At 47.2% G+C, this 22517-nt stretch overlaps 1 protein-coding gene across 1 annotated transcript in view; it reads right to left on the reverse strand.

Annotated features, from left to right (window-relative positions):
- The window catches only part of CSMD2 (CUB and Sushi multiple domains 2), a 580815-nt gene that overhangs the window by 120291 nt on the left and 438007 nt on the right, over positions 1 to 22517 (reverse strand). The window contains exons 26-27 of the mRNA XM_053576806.1: positions 9395 to 9597; positions 3892 to 4083 (exon numbers count right to left, since the gene is read on the reverse strand). Of these exons, the coding sequence (XP_053432781.1) occupies positions 3892 to 4083; positions 9395 to 9597 (395 nt within the window). The remainder of the gene's footprint in view (positions 1 to 3891; positions 4084 to 9394; positions 9598 to 22517) is intronic.

Genomic DNA, 22517 nt, shown 5'->3' on the forward strand with positions numbered 1-22517 from the left:
AGGGAGTGGCCAAGTGATTCAGCAGCCCACTCACCTGGGGACCTTCTGGGCAGCCCCCCTACATCCTGAGTCAGGTCTCTCCCTAAAAGGCTGAGGCTGTTGCACTGTGGCGTGAGGGTTGGACAGAGTAGAAGCTGGGCAGTGCCTGGGGTCATTAACAGGAAAAGAGGGCTTAGAAGACTATGAATATGACTCGGTCTCAAAACCACAGGGCACCGTCAGGGATCGGGAGTGGAGTTGGCAAACAGTGAGCCCACAGCAGGCACAGAGAGCCATTTAAGGGGTGGCCGGAAAATCCAGGATGAGGATGGATCCAGGATGGGGGTGCAAGCCAGGGCCTATATCCAAGCATGGAAGTTAAGAGCAGCAGCCACTTGGTTGTGGTAGAGCTGAGCTTTATTGCCTCACGCTGTGGCTTTTACTCAGGGTGAGGCTTAAAGGGCTGGGTCAGTCCCTAACGGAGTCTTGAAAAAAAAATGACAGGTGCTCAGGTCAGGCTATAAAAGTTGGACATGATCGAACATAAAACCTGAGTGGTCATGAGCAGTGTGTTTTTCTCCTTGGGAAATATATATTTCCAGTACCAACCTGAGTACCAGAAATACTCAGTAGGCACCTATTACGAGTAAGATGCGACAAACGACATTTTAGACACATTATTTCATTGATGTCTCATGAATAACTCAGTGGACTCTGAATTCTTCTTCCTGATTTGTAAAGGATAAAACTGAGGCTCAGAGAGGTTATGTAACTTGCCCAGTCACTTTGAGTTTCAAACCCGCAGCAGTCTGCTCCAGAGTCTGACACTTTCCGCTTCCCTGCTGCCTTAGTCAGTGGTGGTCGGAGGAGAGGAGGAGTGTTCCTCCCTGCAGGCCAGCAGGGGAGAGGCCCCAGCTGTGAGAGCTTCTATGAGCGAGGCTGGCTTCATGTGTCAGGTCTGACTGTATCCCACTCGCCGAAGTCTGGATAACTGGGACTGCCCAGAGGCCTGTACCACCAGGGTAGAATCTTGTACTGAGCAAAACAAGACTCCATTGTCCAGCCCAGAGAGTGGCCCTGTCCAGGCCAGCCTAGAAACAGAGTCCAGCGCAGCCACTGGGAGCAGAAAGCCTGTGTCATGGCATTTCCCCCCTCCTGGGGGAATCTTCCCTGGGGGCACAATGTGGCCTCTGTCCTGGGCAAGGATCACCAGGCTTGACCTCCCTTTGCCAGCTCAAGGGCTTGGGAGCAAGTTTGCCACAGACAGGGGAGTCTGCGTGTTTCTGCCACTGCTCCTGATATTCCCCTGCCAACCCCCTAAATGCTCTCAGTTTGTTGAGGTTCTGGGCCTCTGCCTCTGCCAAATGCTCCCTGACACCAGGCTTCTGCTTCCCGCTCAGGACCTCAGCACGAGCTGCACTGTGTCCCAAGGCCCTGGATGGACTCCTGGGCTGCTTCACCAGCAGGAGGGCTCCCGCCCCTCAGGGCTGCTCAAGGGGTCCAGCTGAACCTACTAAACCTTGGCTATCCCAATGGGAGTGGACACACCCTGCTGACCCTTCCAGATGGCCATAAAGTATGCTTTACAGTTGTGAAAAAGGGATTGACTTGGAAGTCACACTGTCCTGGGTTCAAATTCTGATAAGCCATCCACTGGCTGTGTGAGTTTGGGCAAGCCACCCACCTCTGAGCCTCCATTTCCTCATCTGTAAAATACTACAAAAGAATAGTAGTGACAATGGCTTCTAACAGTGCTTACTATGAGCCAGGCACAGTTCTAAGTGCTTTGCAATATTTTCTTTGTTAATCCTCAAAACAACTCTACGAGGGGTTAGTACTATTCTCTATTTTACTAGAGAAGAAACTAAGGCACAGAGAGGTTAAGCACTTTGTCTCAGACCACGCAGACGCTGTGCTGAAGCCAGACGTGAAGCCAGGAGGTTGGAATCCTGAGCGCTCCACTCACCACATGGTGACTTCGATCGTGATAATGGAGCTAAAAATGCCCAGCCCCTTGCCTATCATGGGGAGACAATAAACATGTGTTCCCTCCCTATAATGAAGGGTTATCCGGGCCAGCTAGACCCCTCATGGCAGGATGCCCAGGGAGCTGGAAATTAGAAGCTTGTCACTAGGATTTCTAGTTTGTTTCAGAGAAGAGGCAAAGGCATTTATTTTGTTGCCTGAGGAACATTTCCCAAAGCTGAGTGTAGAAGAATGGGCAGTGGAAGCTGAATTAACCTCTCTGCCCTGCCTCTTGCACACTTGCCGCTCTCACCTGCTTAACACAGCGCAGCCCTCCTCTCCTCCTGGGACAGTCTCCTCCCAGGACCTGCTTTTCTGTAAAATATCTAAGGCCTCGCAGCCTCGCAGAACGCTAAATTTGGAAGGGGCCTCAGAAGTCATCTGAGCCCCTCCTGGGCCTCGCCAGAATTTCCATGGCCAGCTGGAATTCTGGTATAGGAAAGGGAAGTGATTCCCAAAACTTGAAAGGAGAAGGGATGGAGGGAAGTTACTATGGTATTTCTTGAGATTGTGGATACTCCCCCACAAGGCCATAAGGGAAGTGTATTTACCTGCACAGATGAGCAAATTCAGGCTCAGAGTGTTGAAGCAATTATCCCAAGGCCACGGAACTCGTAAATGGCAGAGCCAGAAGCTAAACCTGATCTGTCTCCTTCACTACCCCGCGCTCTTGCCTATATGGTACAACACATAGCTAAGAGCCAAGCTGGTTCTGGAATGGAGATATCAGCCTCCTGGCCCCACACACTCGCCACACTCCTGCCCCGCAAATCTAGGTGACTTCTAATTCCCACTGGGAACAGGAGTTAGTGTCTCAGAAGCATGACTAGGAAAGGCCAGACCTTAGCTGCAGGACAGTGCCTCCCATCTGGCCTGCTTGAAGAGAGGGGCGGCCAGCATGGGCACCGCTGAGGGTGCCTTGGGAAGTCCCTGGCACCGTCTCCAGCGGGGGAGGCGGCGTGGGAGGGAGGAAGATGGGAGGCTTTGCGTTCAGACTGGTGCGGGTGTGAATCTTGGCTCTGCTGTATCGTAGCTCTGGGATTTGGGGCAAGATATCCAAATTTGTCTAAGTTTCAGTTTCCACAAGTGTAAATGAGGAAATGGTGCTAATTTCAGAGAGCTGGCCGAGAAAGTTAAATGAGGTTATCTAAGTAAATGCCCAGTGTGGGGCAGGCTCACGGGAAGGCTTCAATGACCACTGCTTGTCTCCTGACGGCCAGTGCTGACACCGGAGGGAAACGCATTCGTTATTTAGCCTGAGCAGAAAAGCCATAGGGGAGAGAGCACCTGGGTTTGTTTTGTTTCTTTCTTTCCTGTCCCCACCTCCCATCTTTAGTAGTGAGGAATTATTCAGGTCCCACCCCTTCCAAGTGACACAACTTTGGGTAAGTCTCAAGGCCTCCATTTCTTCATCTGTCAAATGGGGAGGTTTTAAGACTGAGGATCCATCTAAAGAACCAAAACCCAGGTAACCAATAATTTCCTTGAGAATGGGAAGAGGGAGTTTCTTTTCTTTCCACCCTGAGCCTGTGGGTGTCCTGCTAGTGCTGCACGTAGCAGCGGGCCATTGGGAGCCTGCTGACCCTCACTCCCCACGGTGACTCACTGTCCCAGAGAGAAAGGAACCAACCTGCCAGGCTTGGAAATCTTTGGGCTCATTATAGCAAGTGAAGAATCTGTAGTGTTGCATGTGTGTTCAGTGTGAGCGTGTGAATGTGTGTGTGGGCACACATGTGTGCAAAGATGAGCAAACTGGGTTTTCCTATGACTTTCATCTGTTCTAATTCTCTGGGCCCCAGGCTCAGGACGCAGCCTGTCCCGTGTGGAGGGGCCTAAAGCTCACAACCGTGGGCCCAAATGGCAGAGCGCATCGCAGGGGCTTTGTACCGATGCACGTCGGCGGGCTGGGCTGCCAGAAGAACCTGTGCTCGATCTTCACACAGCTGATCTCCGCACTTCCCTGCAGCGCGTAGCCTGGGTCACACTGGAACACTGTGGAGTCCCCGGCTTCCCAACTGTCACCACTCCGGCTCCCATTCTGCGGGACCCCAGGGTCATTGCAGGACGTTGCTGTGGACACTGTGGCAAGAAAGTAGAAGGGCGAGTGGAGTTGCCTCAGGGTCTGCCAGACAAGAGGCATCCAGCTCGTTACCATGGCTGACTGCCTTCACCAGTACCACTGCTGCCACCGACCACTGTCACCTCTACAGCGTTGGCAGTGGCTGTGGCAACAGCACCATGATTCTCACTCCTGTTACTGTCACTGCTTCCACTGCCACTGTGATTGCACCTGTTACTCTCACCCCATCACTACCACCATTCTACCTGTAGCCTCACCATCACTGTCACCCACTGTCACGAGATACTATGAGTTAAGCTTGATTGCACTGCTATGATTGCAGAATTGAGTTCAGTTTGATTTAAGACTATAGCATTGTTACATAAACGTTGCAATTCTGTATAATGTGACTGCGATCAGTATGAGGGAGAGAGGAGATAATTAAGCCTAGACTTTATGTATTCAATCAGGAGGGTCTGCAAAGGAGTTTGAGAGCTGTCTTGCCTGAATGCTGAGCAGTGGGCGGGAAGTTGCAGGGAGTTACTGAGGTCAGGTGATGACTATGCGGTCTCTTGGAAGGGCAAACCATCAAGGATCCATCGGGCCGAAACCACGTTTGAAGAAAAATCAGATATTCATAGCAAGTGGCAGAGCAGAGTTCAAAAGAAACATAAGCAGCTGAGGTCGGTTAAAAATCCAAAATACTCAGGAATTTTGGATTTGCTTATGGTCTAGTTCCTAACCTCAACTAACACAGAGCAGGTGTTTTATAATCAAACACTGGATGAATGATAACAGAGAGGAATAAATGAATACAGAATGAATGAGAAAACAAACGAAAACATGCAGCATGAGAAAACACACCAGAGGAAATCGTGTAAGATTAAGACCAGAGAAAGGATTCCAAGGCAGCTGCAACGAACCCAGCTGCCTTCGAAGCCCAGATTTGACATCAGGGCCTGGGCGGCTCTGTCACCCTTTGCAAACTGTGGTCAGCAGAAAGTTCTGGATGCCAAAGGATAAATACGAAAGTTCTGGATGCCAAAGGACAAATACTGCTCATTTGCTTGGAGTGTCAGTAAGTCTTCTCAAAAATTTCAGGAAAAGTTACTTTTACACTAGGCAAAATTACTTATTTTAAAGCAGAATGTGAAATTCCTATCAGTTTCTAAGCAAAAACACGAAGGCTCAAGGAGGTTTTATGCTTGCTATTCCCTCCAGACCATCTGGGGATATGCACCCATTCTCTTCCACTATTAGGAGGACTTCAGTGGAAAAGTTTGAGAAGCACTGGCCTAGGGTAACTGTAAACACTGATGTCACTAATTATAGCACCTAGGATTGTGTGTGAGTCTGGATATAGCACCTGACACCTTATACTCAGTAACACTTAAGGCAAGTACAGAGAACTATGGCCCACAGCCAAGTCTGGTCTGGTGCCTACTTTTGTAAATAAAGTTTTATTGGAACTTTATTTATTTATTGACAGGCACACTCACACATTATTGTAGCTTTTGTGCTATGATGGGAAAGTTGAGTTGTTATGACAGAGACTGTATGGCCCACAAAGCCTGAATATATTTACCATCTAGTCTTTCACAGAAAATGTTTCCCAACCTTGGTATATGGTATCCTAGCTTAAGCTCCCCTCTTTCAAGATGACATTTTAAAAACCCATCCTTTGCTTTATCCAGCTTTAATCATTAATACCACCAATGATCTGCTATTACTATGCTCCAGGCACATCTGTAAAATCTTCTAAGACAGCAAGCTCAGTCTCTGCTTCCCTTCCTCACCGCAGGGCCTTTGCACATGCTGGTCCTTCTGCCTGGAATGAGCTTGCCACAGTTATTTTTATATCCACTCCATCTTGTCATTCGGTTGGAAGTTCCAATGTCACCTCCTTACACAGGCCTCTTTGTTCACCGTCTTCTGGGTTTACTCCCTTAACTCCCTTCCATCAATTTTTATTGTATTATCCTGCTTTTTTCTTTTAACAGCAAAATCCGTAACAGCCTTGCCAATTTATTTGTTTGCCTCTGTATTGTATATCACTTGTGTATCTCTACAGAACAGAGTCTTTGGCTGTATTGCTTCCCAACTGTATCCCCAGGGCTTGGAGCAGAGCTCAGCACACAATAGTGCTCGGTAAATATTTGTTGAATAAATGAATGAATGAACAAATCATCACCATCTGACACTTACCGAATTTATAAAGTCAAATAAGCATCCATCATTTTCCTTCCCAATTAAAAAATACAGACTTAGCTTTCATGTCTAGCTTTACAGTGCACTGTACACATGTAAATGATTCCCTAGAATAAAAATATCTCACTGTTCTGGGTGGCACCTGTGGCTCAGTCGGTAAGGCGCCGGCCCCATATACCGAGGGTGGCGGGTTCAAACCCGGCCCCGGCTGAACTGCAAACCAAAAAATAGCTGGGCGTTGTGGCGGGTGCCTGTAGTCCCAGCTGCTTGGGAGGCTGAGGCAAGAGAATCGCTTCAGCCCAGGAGTTGGAGGTTGCTATGAGCTGTGTGATGCCATGGCACTCTACTGAGGGTGATAAAGTGAGACTCTGTCTCTACAAAAAAAAAAAAAAAAAATCTCACTGTTCTGACCATACTTGGAAAGATTATTTATGTGGAAGGCAATCAAGTACAATGATTAAGAGCCTGGGTTTAGGAATCAGACACCTGCATTTTGATGCAGGCACTGTTACTTATTTACTAGATGACCTTGTATGAGAAACTCAGAGCCCACATCTGCAACATGGATTAATAATGATGCCCCTACCTTATGGTTTTTGTGAAAATTATAGGGGCTGAGGTTGTGGAGACCTTAGCGTGGTGCCCCCCAATAGATGGCGGTGATTATGCTTCCTGCTCACCTTTTTTAATTCTCACTTTCCCTCCTTAATGCTCCTGCATTTGAGCTGCTTGGCAAAGCACCCAGGGAAAGGCTGGATTCACGTGGTACAGACAGGATGTTAGATGTTACACAGTCATGTTTACTTAATAAAGTCAAGGCTGCACTAATCGTCCCTGGCATTTCTGTACAATCCCCTGTCAAACACACACTATCAAGTTAACATGGGGTAAGCCATTCCCTCTTCCCTAGAGTAGCCCTGGTATTTGCTAACTGATGACAGCAACAGGGAAGGTGACCTTTCCCGAGCCTTGGTTATGCCCAGAACATGGGGCCAGGCTGTCACGGCCTTTCTGGAGCCCTGGCTAGGTAGCTTTGACCACATCACCCTGCATGGGCCTAAGCAATGCTCAGGGCACCTTGTCCAAGGAAACCCTTGTGTGACAGAAAACCACCTATTCATGTGTTCATATCTGCATGTGCATATTTGTTCACTAAGCAGTGAGTGAGCACCTGCTGCATACATACATTCTGAGGGGGTCCAGGAGGTATGGCATAGCCTTGACTCTCCAAGGGCTGGCAAGTAGATGGTCAGCTTCAAAATGAGGCCGAATGCCTGATAGTGACAATGAGGTGGAGATACAGAAGTGCCGGGTGCCACTGGCTACAGCAACACGTTCTGAATGGGGAAATGGAAGGCGGTGCCCCTGAGATGGATCCTGGAGGATGACTAGAGTGTCTGTGAGCTGGACAAGGCCTGAAAAAGCAGCCTGAGCACAGCGCAGGGCAGCACCCAGATACTCCGTCCCACGTGGCTGCACTGAGGATGCAGCGGAAGCTGGATAATGCAAACCGGTAGGGGAATTTGTCAGTACAAGTATGAGCTTTTTGTTTTTTAAAGCCATACCCTTAGCTGGAGAAAATCTATGTTTGGCTTTAATTATTCATAATACGCCTTTCCCCAGAGAGTGCACTGAGCAGTCTCTTCAGCCTTCTACCCTCCTTTCTGCTGGGAGAATCTTCCATTGCTTATCCCAGCAACTTCCAAAGTTTGCCCTGCGAAATGCTAGTCTCCTGAGATGGCCTTGAGAAAAGTCATCCATGATCAAATATGGAGTTTGATCTGTGAGTTTATCTGCATCAGCACAGCCAACGTCTTCCCGGCGTCCCACACTATAGATAGTCTCAAGCAGAGCTCCTTCCTGACACTACTTCATCATGCCAACTTCTTTTTCTTGCAACACCAATTAATATTCAATTAATATTCCAGGGAACTCATGGGAGTAGACTAGGAATGCTAGGCTGGAAGCTCGAATGAGTGTTAAATGGACAAGTTAATAAGTATAAACGCGTGTGATCCTGGAGACCCTCGTCTGCTCCCCACGCTGCTAAATGCTCATCTCTGCGGAGAAGACAGATGCATAAAAGAGCTGGAAGTGGGATCTGCAGCCCTATAACAGCCTCAGTGGTGCCAGGGGCAGGCCTGCCCCCACCAGCCTCAGTGGCTACACCAACCAGGAGACAGTGTGGGGGCAAAGCCATGGCAGAGGTGCCATGCAGACCAGCTCTGGAATCACCATGGAAACTCCCCCTCCGTGGAGTAAGGAGATGGTAATGCAGACAGCTGCTGTATAATAAACATACACAGAGAGGAGTGAAGGGAGATGCACTTTAGAAGAGAAGAGGTGATGCAGGCCAGGGAGGGGAGGACTGGTCACGTACATTATCCTCGACTGTGTATGGATGCTTGAGCACCACTCTGGGCAGCTCCTCACCACGGTCCTCCACAATTAGCTCCTGCAGCACATAATTACTCATGTGCAGCTTCCAGTCCTTAACTGAGACCTGCCCAAAAGTGAGAACCCAAGCGTGTGGCACATTGGGTCAGCTCTTTCGCAGACGTGCCTCACAGACTGTCCACTGGTATTGCACGCATCCCTCCTGCCCCCTGTGTCTCAGCCACAGGGACAACCCTCCACTTCTGGAACCCCCATTCCCACGGCTGCACTCGTCCATGCACCTTGGATGCCCCTCTTCGTCTTTTCTATCTAATAGGGGTGTACAAACCCTGCACAGTCCAACTCAGAGGCACCTCTCTGCGTCACAGGTCACTATTCCCTCTGTCAAACACATCCTTTTTTTGAGTGACTTCCACTCATCCTTCCGGTCTGAGCTGGACATCGTCTTTCCTAGAATGACTTACTCACTGCTCCCCTGCTCCGAGCTGACTGTGACGCCTGTATTTCTCCATCCGGATACTCACCAATTTGCAGGCTAGTGTCTATTAACCCGCCTGTCTTCCCCGCCACAGTCAGCTCAGCATGGCTATTTGAACAAGCAAAAGCTAACCATGTATCAGGCCTGTAGCACAGGCACTGTAAATATCTTTACGGTGGAGGCCCGGGGGAAAGGAGGGAGCAGCAGAGGCGGGCATCACGGGGGTGGGGGTGGGGGTACGCACAGACCTGAGAACTGCACGGCAAAGCCCTGCTTGCTGGTGAAGAAGTCGGTGCTGAACTGCAGAACCACCGAGTTGAAGGTGCTGTGCAGGTCCTTGGGCAGGGCCGGGCCGCTCAGCTCCCTCAGCAGGACCCCGCTCTCCACCGGCCCGTCCCAGATGCGTAGCACGTCGTGGACCTCCTCCGTGTCGAACACCAGGAAGTGGAGCCTGTGTGGAGAAGAGGCGGAGGTCACCCTGGGCTCAGCCCCTTTCTTCCCCCCAGAGGTCACCCCAGGCTCAGCCCCTTCCCCCCAGGGGTTGCCTGTCCAGGAGAAAGCAAGAGAAGGCAGGATCTGGCCAGCTCCTTCCTCCCAGGGCCACTAGCAATGGGGACAGGGCAAGGGGACATGGATTTTGTGCGTGTTGTTTATCATGACAAGCTCTGCGCTGCTGTCAGACCACACCCCTCTCTGCACCCCTATGCAGCCTCGCTCCTAAGCGCCATATCCTGACCATTACAGATTGGAAGGGGATGACGAGAAGGCAGGGTCTGGGGTGGGCAAAATATGTAAGTAGAAACACCACTGGGGCTGGAGGGCAGGGGCATCTGTGGAGTCTCTGAGAAGCCAGCCCAGCCGCAGTGGTGGCAGAAGTGAGACTGCACTTCAGTTTTCCCATAAAGCGAGACCCTATAGTCCCTGCTGACCTCAGGAAGCCAGGCAGGGGTCTCCCGGTGGGAGGCCTGCAGGCCACAGGCAGAGCTCTCAGAGCAAGACAGCTCAGCAGTGACCGGAATTCTTCTGGGACCAAAGGCTCCGGCAGCCAAAAATGCCTTGGCTACGAGCCTGGGTGACTGTCTCACTGTTTTTCAGTTTTTCTACTGTGGAATAAGTTTTGATTTACAGAAAAGTTGCAAAGACAATGCAGAGAATTCCCAGAGACCCTGGTTCACCATCTCTGCATTGCGAACATCTCACATTTCCATGGTATCACACATTCGTCACAGCCAAGAAACGGACGCTGGTGTGCTACTACCAGCCAAACTCCAGACGGTATTTGGATTTCACCAGTTTTTCCACTGTTGTCTTTTTTTCTGCTCTAGGATCCCATTCCTTTATCACTATCTCTTTTCAAAAATAGCTTCTTAAATTTTAAAAATAAGACATGCTCAAGGCAGAAAAAGGAGATCAATACACAGATATACTCAATTTTTAAAAGTCTCTCCCAAATCATATATATAATAGATTCACACATATATATTATTCCCTCAAGATGAGACTATATTTTACACAGCTTTATGCAACTTTCTTCACGTAATACTATATAATGGACGCTATTATATTTCACTATTTTATATAAAACTGCAAGGAACATTTCCATCTTTATGTAGCTTTGCCCATTTCAGTTAATGTTCCAGTTCACTTGGAGGAATAATTTTAGGGGGAATAAGGGTATCTGTTTAAAATTTTTAAATAAATAATGCTAAATATCCTCTCAAGTGATTGTACCAATTTATGTCTCCACTAAACAGTATTAATAATACTATCCTCTCCAACTCACCAACATCAGATATTATGATGTTGTAAATATATGCTATACTAAAATACTCCCCCATCCGCTACACCAAAATGAAATCTCACTGGCATGGTGAGTTTACACAATTTAGTAAAGTTGGGTATTTTCACACATATTTATTGGGCATTTATATGTCTGCATACCCTTTAACCATGTTAATTGAGTTACTGGTCTTTTAAAATTCTGTTTAATTATACATTATGACTTATTTATCTTTATATATTTTGTTTTCTCTTTCGCATGACATATTTGTTGCTAATATTTTCTCCTAGCGTCTGGTAATGGTGACTTTTCTTCTCTTTAAGTTTTGTGTATGGTGTCTATTTTGGTATAAAAATCATTCATTTTATGTAATCATATATGTTAATCCTTTCATTCAAGGATACTAGGTATCAGATTATGCTTGGCCAAACTTTCACCTGCAAAATGATTGAAAAACAAAACTTTTAATATTTTTCCAGAATTTGTATCATTTCATTTTTTCTTTTTCTAAAAATTAAATCAGAACTGTGTACATTACTGCATTTATGGGGTACAAAGTGCTGATTTTATATACAATTTGGAATGCTTACATTAAACTGGTTAATATAGCCTTCACTTCACTTACTTAATTGTTGTGTTAAGACATTTAGACTCTACTCTTAATAAATTTGACATGCACCCTTGCAATATGCACAACAGGTAAGGTTCCACCGATTACCCTCCCTCCCCCGGCCACCACCATCCCCTCCCCCTGCCCTCCTCTTCCCTCCTTCATTCTGGGCTATAGTTGTGTTTTATCTCAAGAGTGGAAAGAAAAATATTCAACGTACTCAGTACTATTATGAAACCAATATATGATCACCCACACTTTCATATGAATGCTATCATATGTTAACTTCATTATTTTTCCAAGGGGACACTCAGTTGTTCCACACCTGTCTATATCTGCTTACTCCCTCCTTACCGTTTATCAGTTTACACTTAGTATATACATTTGTTTATTCTTCCTCTCCCTAACTAGAACAAAGTTTTCATGAGTGCGAGACCAGGTCTTATTGTTATAGGCCCAGTGCCTACGATGTGCCTGACTGTGGATGGTGCTAGTGAAAAACCTGTGAAATGAAGACACGCTCATAACTAAGTAATCCTCCCCACTGGGTCGAAATGTCCTCTTGCTTGTGGCCCATTTCTAGACTTTCCTCCCAGTTCCAGGGCTCCCTCATTTGCCTACGCTGGACTCTACTTGTGGTACCAGGAACATGGCCACTCGGCTTAGTGAAGTTTCCATATTCTCAAATTTTAATATCCTTATGGGACAAGTACTCTTTCATAGTTTTTCCTCAACATTTCTTAACTAATTTCCCCAATTTACTATTTCAGATGCACCTTACAGTGATCAAGTTCAAAAAACAAAAATCCTATTGAGATTTTAATTGGAATCGCACACATTTATCAATTAATTTGGGGACAACTGATGTCTTTATGTGACTAATTTTGCCAGTCAGGGACACTGCAGATATCTTAACTTAGTTTATGTACTTTGGCAAAGTTTCATGGTTCTTTTGCACATTTCTTGTTAAATTCATTCTTTGCAGTCTATAGGTTTATGGGTTTGGGCTCCATTGTGAGATAGATTTAATTTCAGGTATAGGTGGGATTCCTCAATACCAAGAGCTATGTGAAGTGTGGGCATGCTCACTACTGTGCCCAGCTGCCCCTTCCTTCTCTGCCTTCTCTGTTGCTCAATGTACTGTGAAAGTGGGGACCAAGCTCAAGTGTGTTCTGCATGTGCTCTCAGAAAAGGAAGGTTGAATGCAAAGCCTGCACTTGTCAGGAGGGAGGAAAAGAGACCTGAAGTTTGGGTGGCATGGAAAGATGTGTGTTTCCTTGGGATTTAATAATATAAGACCCAGGGCAGAGAGGAGATGAAGGTGTCTGGGAAGAAAGGCAGCTACATACTTGAGTCTGATGTGGTATTAGGATGTCACAGAGAATAGAGCTGAACTGAGAGAGAGAAGAGGATGAGGACTTCCGAATTAGCCACCCGAGTTTGGGCTTTACCCTCTTCTAGGTAGAGACCAACTCTAGAGACCATTTGAAGTCCCTGAGGTGAAGGATTGAGTGGATAAGTCACTGAATGAATGAATGAATGAATGAAATCTCCATCTGGTGGGAAGTTGAGAAAAGCCAGAATGTGGAGATTAAGTAGAAATGAAAGAAAACATGTTTCTATAACAACCACTATACATAGGCACTCCCACATTACCCCACTGAGTCCATGCAAGCCCCTGTACTGTGTAGGGAGCGTCCATCTCATCTTTCAACAATGAGAATACTGAGGCTCTGAGAGGGCAAGAAGCTTGTCCCAGGTCAAGGGCTGGTTAGAGAGTGAGCCAGAATTACTGTTACTTAATAACCATACAGGTCAGGCCTTAGTGCTTCTTTCTACTCTTTCCCCTGATGCTGCTGCCCATATTGCAGGGAGGAATAGGCTATGGCTGTGCCAGGCACAGGCAGTGGGGGCTCTATCAATAACCAGTAGTCTACATGTGCATCATGCCAAAGATCAAGGGCTGGTATTTAAGACCATGGATTAAAAACATTAGTTCATGCATTTGGCTTAGCTGATCTGATGATCAAAGTCAAAGGCTTGGTTGGCATTGACCTTGTGGAGAAGAGTGCAGGGAAGGGGAGGGAGGAGCCGGGTCCTCTGTGTGCAGAAACAATACAACTTGGCTCCCAGGAGGAAGGAAGGAGGCTGGAGTTCCAAACCTCTTATAGTGTGTTAATCTATTTAAACCCTCCTTTGTGCTGAGTGCTGTGATGATGACAGACAGGGTGCCACCTTCCAGGAGCTTCTGGAGATGGGGAAGAAAATAGCAGAGTGCTGAGGCAGAGCCACCACTTTGGATGGAGTGGCTGGGGAAGACCTTTCTGAGAAGGTGGCGTTTAAGCAAGAGGACAGGCTCAAAGAGAGGTGGCCATGTGGAGAGCAGGCGGGGTGGGAGGTGCGGGGAAGCTCTCTGTGCATAAAGGGCAGCAAAGTGCGAAGGCCCCAAAGGGAACCAGCCCAGGGCATGTGAAAGTCCCCAGGGTGGAAGCTGGGCCAGGGGAGGCAGGCCTAGGCCAAGGCAGCTGGGAAGAAGCCTGGATTTGACTCTATGAGCAGAGAGGAGTCATGGAAAGATGTAAAGCTGAGGCCTGACGGTCTCTGATTTCCATTTTAAGATCTCTCTTGCTGCCCAGGTAAGACCAAATTGGCAAGGGTTCCAGCAGATGCAGAAAATTAGCTAGGGGGCTGCTCCAGGGGGCTGGTGAACCCTCTTATTATAAATCCTTGATGGCAGCCGGGAAAGACTCAGTTTTGCCAAACTGACCACATTTATTATGCCTCTTACTGAATACTTTTCTCATCTTTTAGAAATCAAAGTCTATAAATGTTAACTAGAAGTTCTGATCAATAGAGATAATTCCAGGCCAAAACAGACATTTGGGTTTGTCAGAGCAGCTCCCCTGCTGGTGAACATTAAGTCTATTTGGCTTTTGTATGGCAAAAACAGTTTGAGGTCCCCGCCCCCACTGCGTCCCCAGGTGGGAGGTACCGAAGTGAAGGGAGGAATGGAAAGATCTTCCTTCCCACAGTTACCTTGCTTTGACCCTGTGTGTGTGTGTTTGTTTTCTTTGGGTCACAGACATGAAACAGCCTGTCTCTGGGGAAGAGGGAGGTAGTGTGCTGTGTGTCAGGCTCTGCGGAAATGTTTGAGGCTCTGTGTTTGTCCTGAAGGATGCTGCTGCTTTTTGGAGGAGACACAAAATTCAGTAATACGTGCAACAGGTACTAAGGAGTGGGATAAATAAAGTGCTACCAAATGACCAGAGAAAAAGACTAAACACTGCAGAAAATCTCCTGTGTGCCAACTACTTCACGTTTATTGCCTTGTAGTCTCATAAAACCCTGCAGTTTGGATCCTGTTTCCACCATTTTTGCTACGGGAGGAACTGAAACAGAAGCAACTCGAGCGGTTAAAGGCCAAGCAAGGTCAGAGTCAGCTTTGGAACCATGACTGTCTGCGACCAAAGGCCTTTCCTTTACACCACCTTCTTTTAAAAAAGAATCAGGGGAGCTTCAAGGAGGACGTGTCTTTAAAGTAGTTTTGAAGAAAGAAAAGCAAAGCATGAAGAAATTGAGGGTGAGGAAGAGGATGGAAAGAGGGGAACAGTGTGCAAAGAGGCAGGAAAAGTAACCAGCTCTCCTGTGTCTAGTTCCCCTCCCATCCCCCAACCCACCTGGGCCAGGGAGGTCTTCCTGGGCCACTCCTCGGAGCCAGTCACTCCTTCTTCTCCATGGAATGAAGTCAGACTCCTGGGGGCGCACTCCATGACCCTTACCACCAGCCCCGGCCGCCTCCCCCATTCTCCTCTCTCTCCACCAGCTCCCTTCTCATTCTCTTCCTTGTGGGCCTTCTTTTTGGATCCTTCTGTAAGGATCCTTGAGTCCCCATAACACCTGTTTTGGGTTGAATTCTGCCACCATCACCCCCCAAGATATAGTTGAGCCCTAACTCCTGGCACCTGTGACCTTGTTTGGAGCCAGGATCAGGAGTAATCACGTTGTGACGGTGAGGTCACACTAACTTGGGGGAGGGGTGATCCTAAATGCACTGACTGATATCTTTGTAAGAGAAAAGACAGGGAGATTTGGATACAGAGACACAGAGGAGACACAGGGAAGAAGATCCTATGAAGATGGGGGTGGAGTCTGGAGTGATGCATCTACAAGCCAAGGATTGCTGTCCCCCAGCAGAAGCCAGGAGCGAGACAGGAAAGAGATTCTTCCCTAGAGACTTCAGAGGGGGTATGGGCCTACTGACACCTTGATGTGCAACATCTAACCTCTAGAATTGTGGAAAACACATTCCTGTTGTTTAACTCCAGTTGGATTGTTCCAGCAGCCTGAGTAGACTCACAGACACCTGACTGATGTGTGCTGGTAGACGTTCAAAATCTGGAGAGAAACTTTTCCACAGGCTTCTCCATGTCCTCCCTACACTCAGTCTGCTGAGATGCTCCCTGTCTCTGTCCCTGGTATATCAGAGTCACCCACTGGCCCATCTGTCTTGCTGAGCTCCTTTGCTTCAACATCTCTGGAACCTGGCACTGACCTGACCACCCTCACCACTTGGCGAATGTTGTTTGATTGGATTGATGAATGCTCAGTCAGCTTCTGGAGACCCCCATAGTTCAGCCAAACTCACCCGCTGTCCTTGCTAACCATGCACCCTTCCAGAAAAGGTAATTTAAACAAATCCTATGTACCGAGGAGGAGACTGGCTACTTCTCTGGAAGTTCTGACATCTCTCTTTACTGTCCACATCTAGCCTACAGATCTTACAACTGTATCTTGATGCTCTGTCAATACCAAAGAGCTAGGATCTAGTCACTTAGACCTTGGACCACAGCCATCTGGTGAGTCTAAACCCAGGAGAAACTGGGGACATTGCAGCCGTGGTCTCACATTCTCTAAATCCAGCCTTCTAGGTTCTCTAAGCCTATATTGGTACAAATGGTCACACATTCAATCAATAAATGGTAGGTACCATAGCACACTAGGTACTAGTGATGCAGATAGGAATACGGCATCCTTCTGCCCTAAAGGCAGTGTGATGCATACCACAGTAAACATATGCACAGAGAGGTCCCTCACTTGGGCCGAGGGGATGACACCAGGCCTCCAGGAGGAGGTAGCGACTGAGCTATGTCCTGAAAGATGAACACATGGGCACAGATGACAGAGGTGGAGTGTGAGAAGGACAGGGAATGAAGGAAAAGAGGGTGTGCAAAGATGTAGATGAGACAGAGAGTCCATCCAAGAAAAAACAAGCTCTTCAGGAGGGCCAAGGATGGGGTGCAGCTGAGTGAGACCTAGAGGGGTGGCCCAGATGATGGATAACATCCATGCTGTAGAGAAGCAAGGAAGGCACAGCTTCTGTGACCCTAGAGACCAGCTTCCATGGGGCTGGGGTAGGGCCAAGGGCAGTGATGGAGGAGGCTGCCAAAGGAGAGGTCTTGTGTCAGCCTCGGTGGTCTCCTAAGTCTGGTTTCTGGGTTGCATCATGAGCACACAGGATAACCTGCAGTCCGACTCCAGTAAGTGGGCCAGCTCAGATAACAGGGCCCACTGGGCCCCTGGGCCTCCCTCTGCCCTGCAGGGCTGCCCTGACTCTGCTTGCTCTGCTGAGTCAGGGTCTGGACTTCACAGCTGGCTGCAGCCTGGTGCAACTGCAGGGATGCCTGAGCTGTGGGATGTCCCTGTTCAAGTCAGATCTCTATGAGCCTTTTCCTCATGATGTTTCCAGAGTTCCACATTCCACCATACACCCTCCGCCACGAGCAGATCCCCAGCTAAGGGTGTCCCTACCTGGGTTTTGTTCCCTCATCTCTTCCCACCAGCCCACTACTGAGGCTGTACCATGCAAGGCCAATGTAAGGTGCATGACATTGAGCTTCAGCAACAGTAGATTTTTCTATCAGAGCCCACATCCAAGAAGCTAGGAGAGTATCGGGTTCTTGCAGTAAGAGTCCATCCCTCCTGAGTGCTGCCCACAGGCAAAGCTCACTTCTGGGATTAGTGACCTCCATTCTCTCAGTCTGAGGGAAGCTTGGACACGCTGGGTGGTTTTTGGATAATTCCCACCTCCCTGCGTATAGGTGGTGCATCGATATCCATTGCACATGGAAAGCCTCGCAGAGACAAGAAAAGGTAAACAATCCGTGGCATCTTGACATGTTGATCTCACTTGCCTCCATCCGGGCCCCAGAAGACAAAAGGGCTTTAGATGCTCCCAGTCAACTGTTCACCGCTGCAGGAGCACAGTGGACCCTGCACCGATATAAGTCCTGCCGGCAGATCTTTACATCAGGGGAAAACAGCAAGGGAACGAACAGCTGCTGCAGGGAGAAGGGGTCAGAAATCACTCCTGTCCCCAAATGAGAATACAGCTTCAATTATCCTCAGTAACATTGAAGAGGGCAATAAGAAAATAATAATTGTTTTATCAAATGCCCCCCTCTAAGCTACCCGAGCTGCAAACCAACAATTAAACCGTGATCATAATAGCAGACAATAATAATTAGAGCATCATGCCATCCAAAGACCAGAAACTGAGAAGACAGCCCAAAGCTGAAAGCATGCATTGGTGTCTAGAGCAAAATAAAAGGCTTTTCTCTTCTGGGACCAGATGGTATTCAAAAGAAAAAAATAAAAGATTCTTTGGTTATTTTCAAAAGTGAAAGAATGAAACTGGGCTTCGGGTCACTGATAAAGCTGCATGATGTTCTGGGGTGGTGACTGGTGTCCTGGACTCAGCCCATTGCTTTGCGCTTCCTGCTAAGATGCTGGGTGACCTTGGAACAGGTGCCTTCTCTTCATCATCACCCTGAAACTGAGGGCTCTGAATCTGCCTGTCATTCGCCAGAGCCTTCCCTGCATGTGCTAGAGATTCTTCAAGGGACAGATGTGTTCTCTGTCCTTGGAAGAAATGTTTTCCATACAATAAAGAACGCTGTGGAGCAAAGGACCTGGGTTCAAATACTGATTCTGTGATAGCTAATTGGGTGACTGTGCAGAGGCTGTTTACCCCTCTGTCACATGGCAGTCACATCAATCTACCACGCAGTGTCACTAAGAGGATTATCGTAAATGAAATCACATAGAAAGCACTTAGCCCTGAGCTGACACCCAGTGTGAAAGAAATCAACAAATGGTAAAATCACCTAAAACTAATTCCATTTTTGTTCTATTTTTTTTTTTCTTGACTAAGAGTTGTGTTAAAGTCTCCTACAATGATCGCCAATTTCTTGTTTTACTGACAGGCTTTGCTTTATGTTTTCTCATTAGGTTACTCTGTGAATAAAGATTTGTGACTGTTAGTTAGCACAACTGTGGACTATGCATTTCATCACAGGAAAGAATGCCCTTTGTCCCCTTCAATACTTGTTTAATCTTTGATTTTACTTTCTTTCTTTCTTTTCTTTTTTTTTTTAAAGAAAAGCGGTATCATGGTCCCTGCCTTTTATTTATGTGTGTTCTCGTGGTATTCTTCTGTCTCAGCCTTTTATTTTTAATATTTTGTTCTGGGTAGCAGCATTATTTTTTCTTTTAACCAACTCAAGTATCTCTGCCTTGCAATGTGGATGTTTAACATGTGGGCACCAGTTCATGGCTCCTCGTACCTCCCTCTTCCTGCCTGCAGGTCGGTTAGTAGTTGTTCTGCACGTAACAGTAGATGAAGGCTTCCTTCCTGTGTGCCATCATCCCAGAGCCTCTTTCTGGGGTACTCCATACATCAATCCACCGTCTCCTTTGCTCAACATCTAAGTCTTGCACTCTGCTCACCCACTTGACCCTTGGTTCTTTGCTGATCATTCAGTGAAGCCTGGACAAGAGCACTTCTCTGCCCTGGGCCCTGTATTTGTGGACCCTCAGAGTCTCTGGCCCTTCTGAGCCTCTGTAACCGTGGTCTGTTCCCCCCATTCCCTTCTACCTCACATGAGCCCTGGAGCCTTGAATTACTTCATGGAGTAGGAAACCCCTTGGAGTGGTTTCATTTTTCATCCTAGCTGTATCTAATTCCTTTTTTGCCAGGAAATGCAATGAATCCTTTTATTTCACTGAGGATATTTTAGTGATGGTTACTCCACTCTCCCACGCCCTTTTCAGAGGAGTTTGCTAACCTTTTGTGTTTCATGATTCCTTCTGCTCCGTTTGCTCACTGTTCTTGGTCAGTTATGCTGCCCTTATGGGACTCTGTCTTCCATGTTTGTCTACTTTTCTTTCATTACTTCTGTTCCTTCATACTTTTTCTCTTACGGAGATTCTCTAACTCATCTACTATTTCAATGCTTTTACTTCCCACATGGTCAATGCTGCTATTGTGGATTTTAATTGTTATTGTGGATTTAATTTCTTTGCATTCCTTACTTGCTTCCATCACTATCTCAGGGGCTCCCCTCCCCCATCTCATCATCCATCTTCTACATAACATGCACGTTTCTTATGTTTGAATGAGAGCATATCTATACTCATTTAATTTTTTTCTTTGGTATATTACAGTAAAATCTCTTCAAAAAATGTTTTCCATTTTTTTTAAGGAAATGGTTCTTTTTTCATAAATGGTATGCTTTAAGTGGCATGATGCAAACTTATTTATTTTTTGCGTGTCTTTGGAGAAGGAGAGATCTATGTTGGTCTATACGGTGTGTTCAACCAACAAGGTATGTGCATTTCTTTGGTTGAACTGTTTATTCTACTCCTGATGTTAGAATTCATTTCTGGGATTGTAAATTGGCACTCGAGTTGATGCATTCTGGCCAATTCAACTCCCCAGTGAAGCTTGCCTGACCTACTATACGTGGATAATTTCAAGTAGTTTGTGTTTCTTTTTCTAAAGGTGTTTCATGGAAAAATAAAATTTCCAGAGAGCACCACCATTCTTAGCACTACATTTATACCTACCAGGCTATCCACATCCTCTCCTTCAAAAAACATTTGCGTTACTTTTGGTCAGTCCCCGATGTGTTGAAACCTTAACTCTGACAAAGGAATACGCTACGGGTGTATGTGCTTCTCTGTTCAGTTCCTCCAGGAGGTCAGCTCTTGCAGTGCGAGTACACAGACCTTCTCTGTTTAAGGTTTAACTCACTATCATTGCTCAAAAACAAACCTTATGGAAGCTGCTGAACCTGTGGCCACTATTCCTGGCAAGAGCTGTGAACATGAGCTTCCCTTCTGGTGCCTTCTGCCTCCTCTGGGCCAGCTGCCCACTTGCTGGTTAGGGGGAGGCAACACTGACCACAGCAGGGCATTGCTGCCCTGTGATTGATGTGAAAGGGCAGCAGAGGAATCCGGGCTTCGGGCACAGCCAGATGTTTGTCTAGCCCAGCGTCCTCCCAGGAAGACAAGCTCCACTGGGCAGGGGTCCTAGTTAATCAAAACTATCCCCCCCCCTCCTCCTGAACCCTGCTGCATGGTGACCAACATCCAAGAATAGAGTTTTCAGTTACCTTCTTTATTAATCATTAAGAAGCATCCCTACAGTTTACAAACAAGGGCTATTAGCCAACTGTGAGCTTTGTGGGTATTAGGAACAGAAATCAGAGTGTCCAGGAGCAAGTTCTCCAGCCTCAGGGGTCCCAGATCTCTGTAGAGAAAGCATATTTGCAAGGGGCAGTCTCCTCTCCTTTCCTTCTCAGGGTCAGCCACCTACAGCTTTACCTCCAACCATGTTGGTTCTTGTGAGTGTGACCAGGACACCTCACAATAATGCAAGGCTCCTCCCTGATTTCGCGGCCAGTTCATCCCCTGCATTGCTGCCATGAACCTTCCTGAAGGCACCTGTCACCCCAGACAATGAGCTCTTCCAGAAGCAGTAAGTACATTCATGCACACCTTCCTCTCTTCCACCTGCCTGGGAAGTCCTTAGCTCCACCCTGAATAGGGAACTCCTACTGCTCCTTAAAGTGCAGCTAGAATAATGCTTCCTCTCTGTGCACTCCGCCCCCAACTGCCACCTAGAATTATGATCTCTTCTCACAGATGCTTTTCTACTGTGCTTTGTGCCTACTTCTACGATAGCATTTATCACATTATATTAGAAACTGTAGCAGACACTGTAGGGTGGATGATCTGTACTCCATTTCCAAACCTCTCATTTGTCTCTACTATTGAGGCTCTAAAAGCAAAGCAAAATTGATTTCCCATTCCTCCACCAGGCATGGCAAGTTCTGACTAATGAGATATAGGAAGATGACTCTAAGGATGGTGGTTCTTCCCAGATAAATACACAAACCCTCACTGGGAGAGAGTGCTGTGCCCTTTCTTCTTCTCTCTTCTTTTAGACTGGAACACAGATGTGATGCCTGGGGCTTCAGCAGCCAACTAGGTGATCATGAGGATGAAAGCTACATTTTGGCAGAGCAAGAAGAGGGTCATGGCCTCCTGAGCAGCTACAGTAGATCTGGATGAGACCTTCATATTCTTGTTCCAGGAGAAAAATGAACCCCCATCTGTTGAAGCCAGCCAGCTTTAGTCAGTTTTTCTATTTCCATTCCTAACTGATATAATTTCTTTTATAATACAGAGACCTTCAAGGGAAAAGACTGTTTCTTATTTATATTTATACCCCCAATGCCTGGCAGAATGCCTGGCTCTGAGTAGATTTTCCAAGTTTTTGAACTGAACTGAACATCCTCATCATCTTCCAAATGATCCAATGGCTCCTTGTTATAATGAGAAATCCATTCAGAGTTCTTGCCTTGGACTTTAGACATGAAGTCCATCTCCCTGACCTGCAGCTCCAGCCACAGACCCTGTACTCGCCCCCAGTTGGAAAGGTCACCACTGCACCCCCAGCCAGAACTCCCTCTGCTGCATCCCTGAGCTCTGTTGCTTGTCTCGTGTTTATAGCATCTACTTCATCTTGGAGGCACCTGATCTTCCTCCCCACTAGAAGGTGAACCCCTGGAAGACAAGGCTTGGCCTTAGCCAGATCTTCGTGTTTCTTGCCGCCCAGGGGCACACAGTCTCTCGCACA

Source organism: Nycticebus coucang, chromosome 22, assembly GCF_027406575.1.
Source record: "Nycticebus coucang isolate mNycCou1 chromosome 22, mNycCou1.pri, whole genome shotgun sequence".
Taxonomy (NCBI): domain Eukaryota; kingdom Metazoa; phylum Chordata; class Mammalia; order Primates; family Lorisidae; genus Nycticebus; species Nycticebus coucang.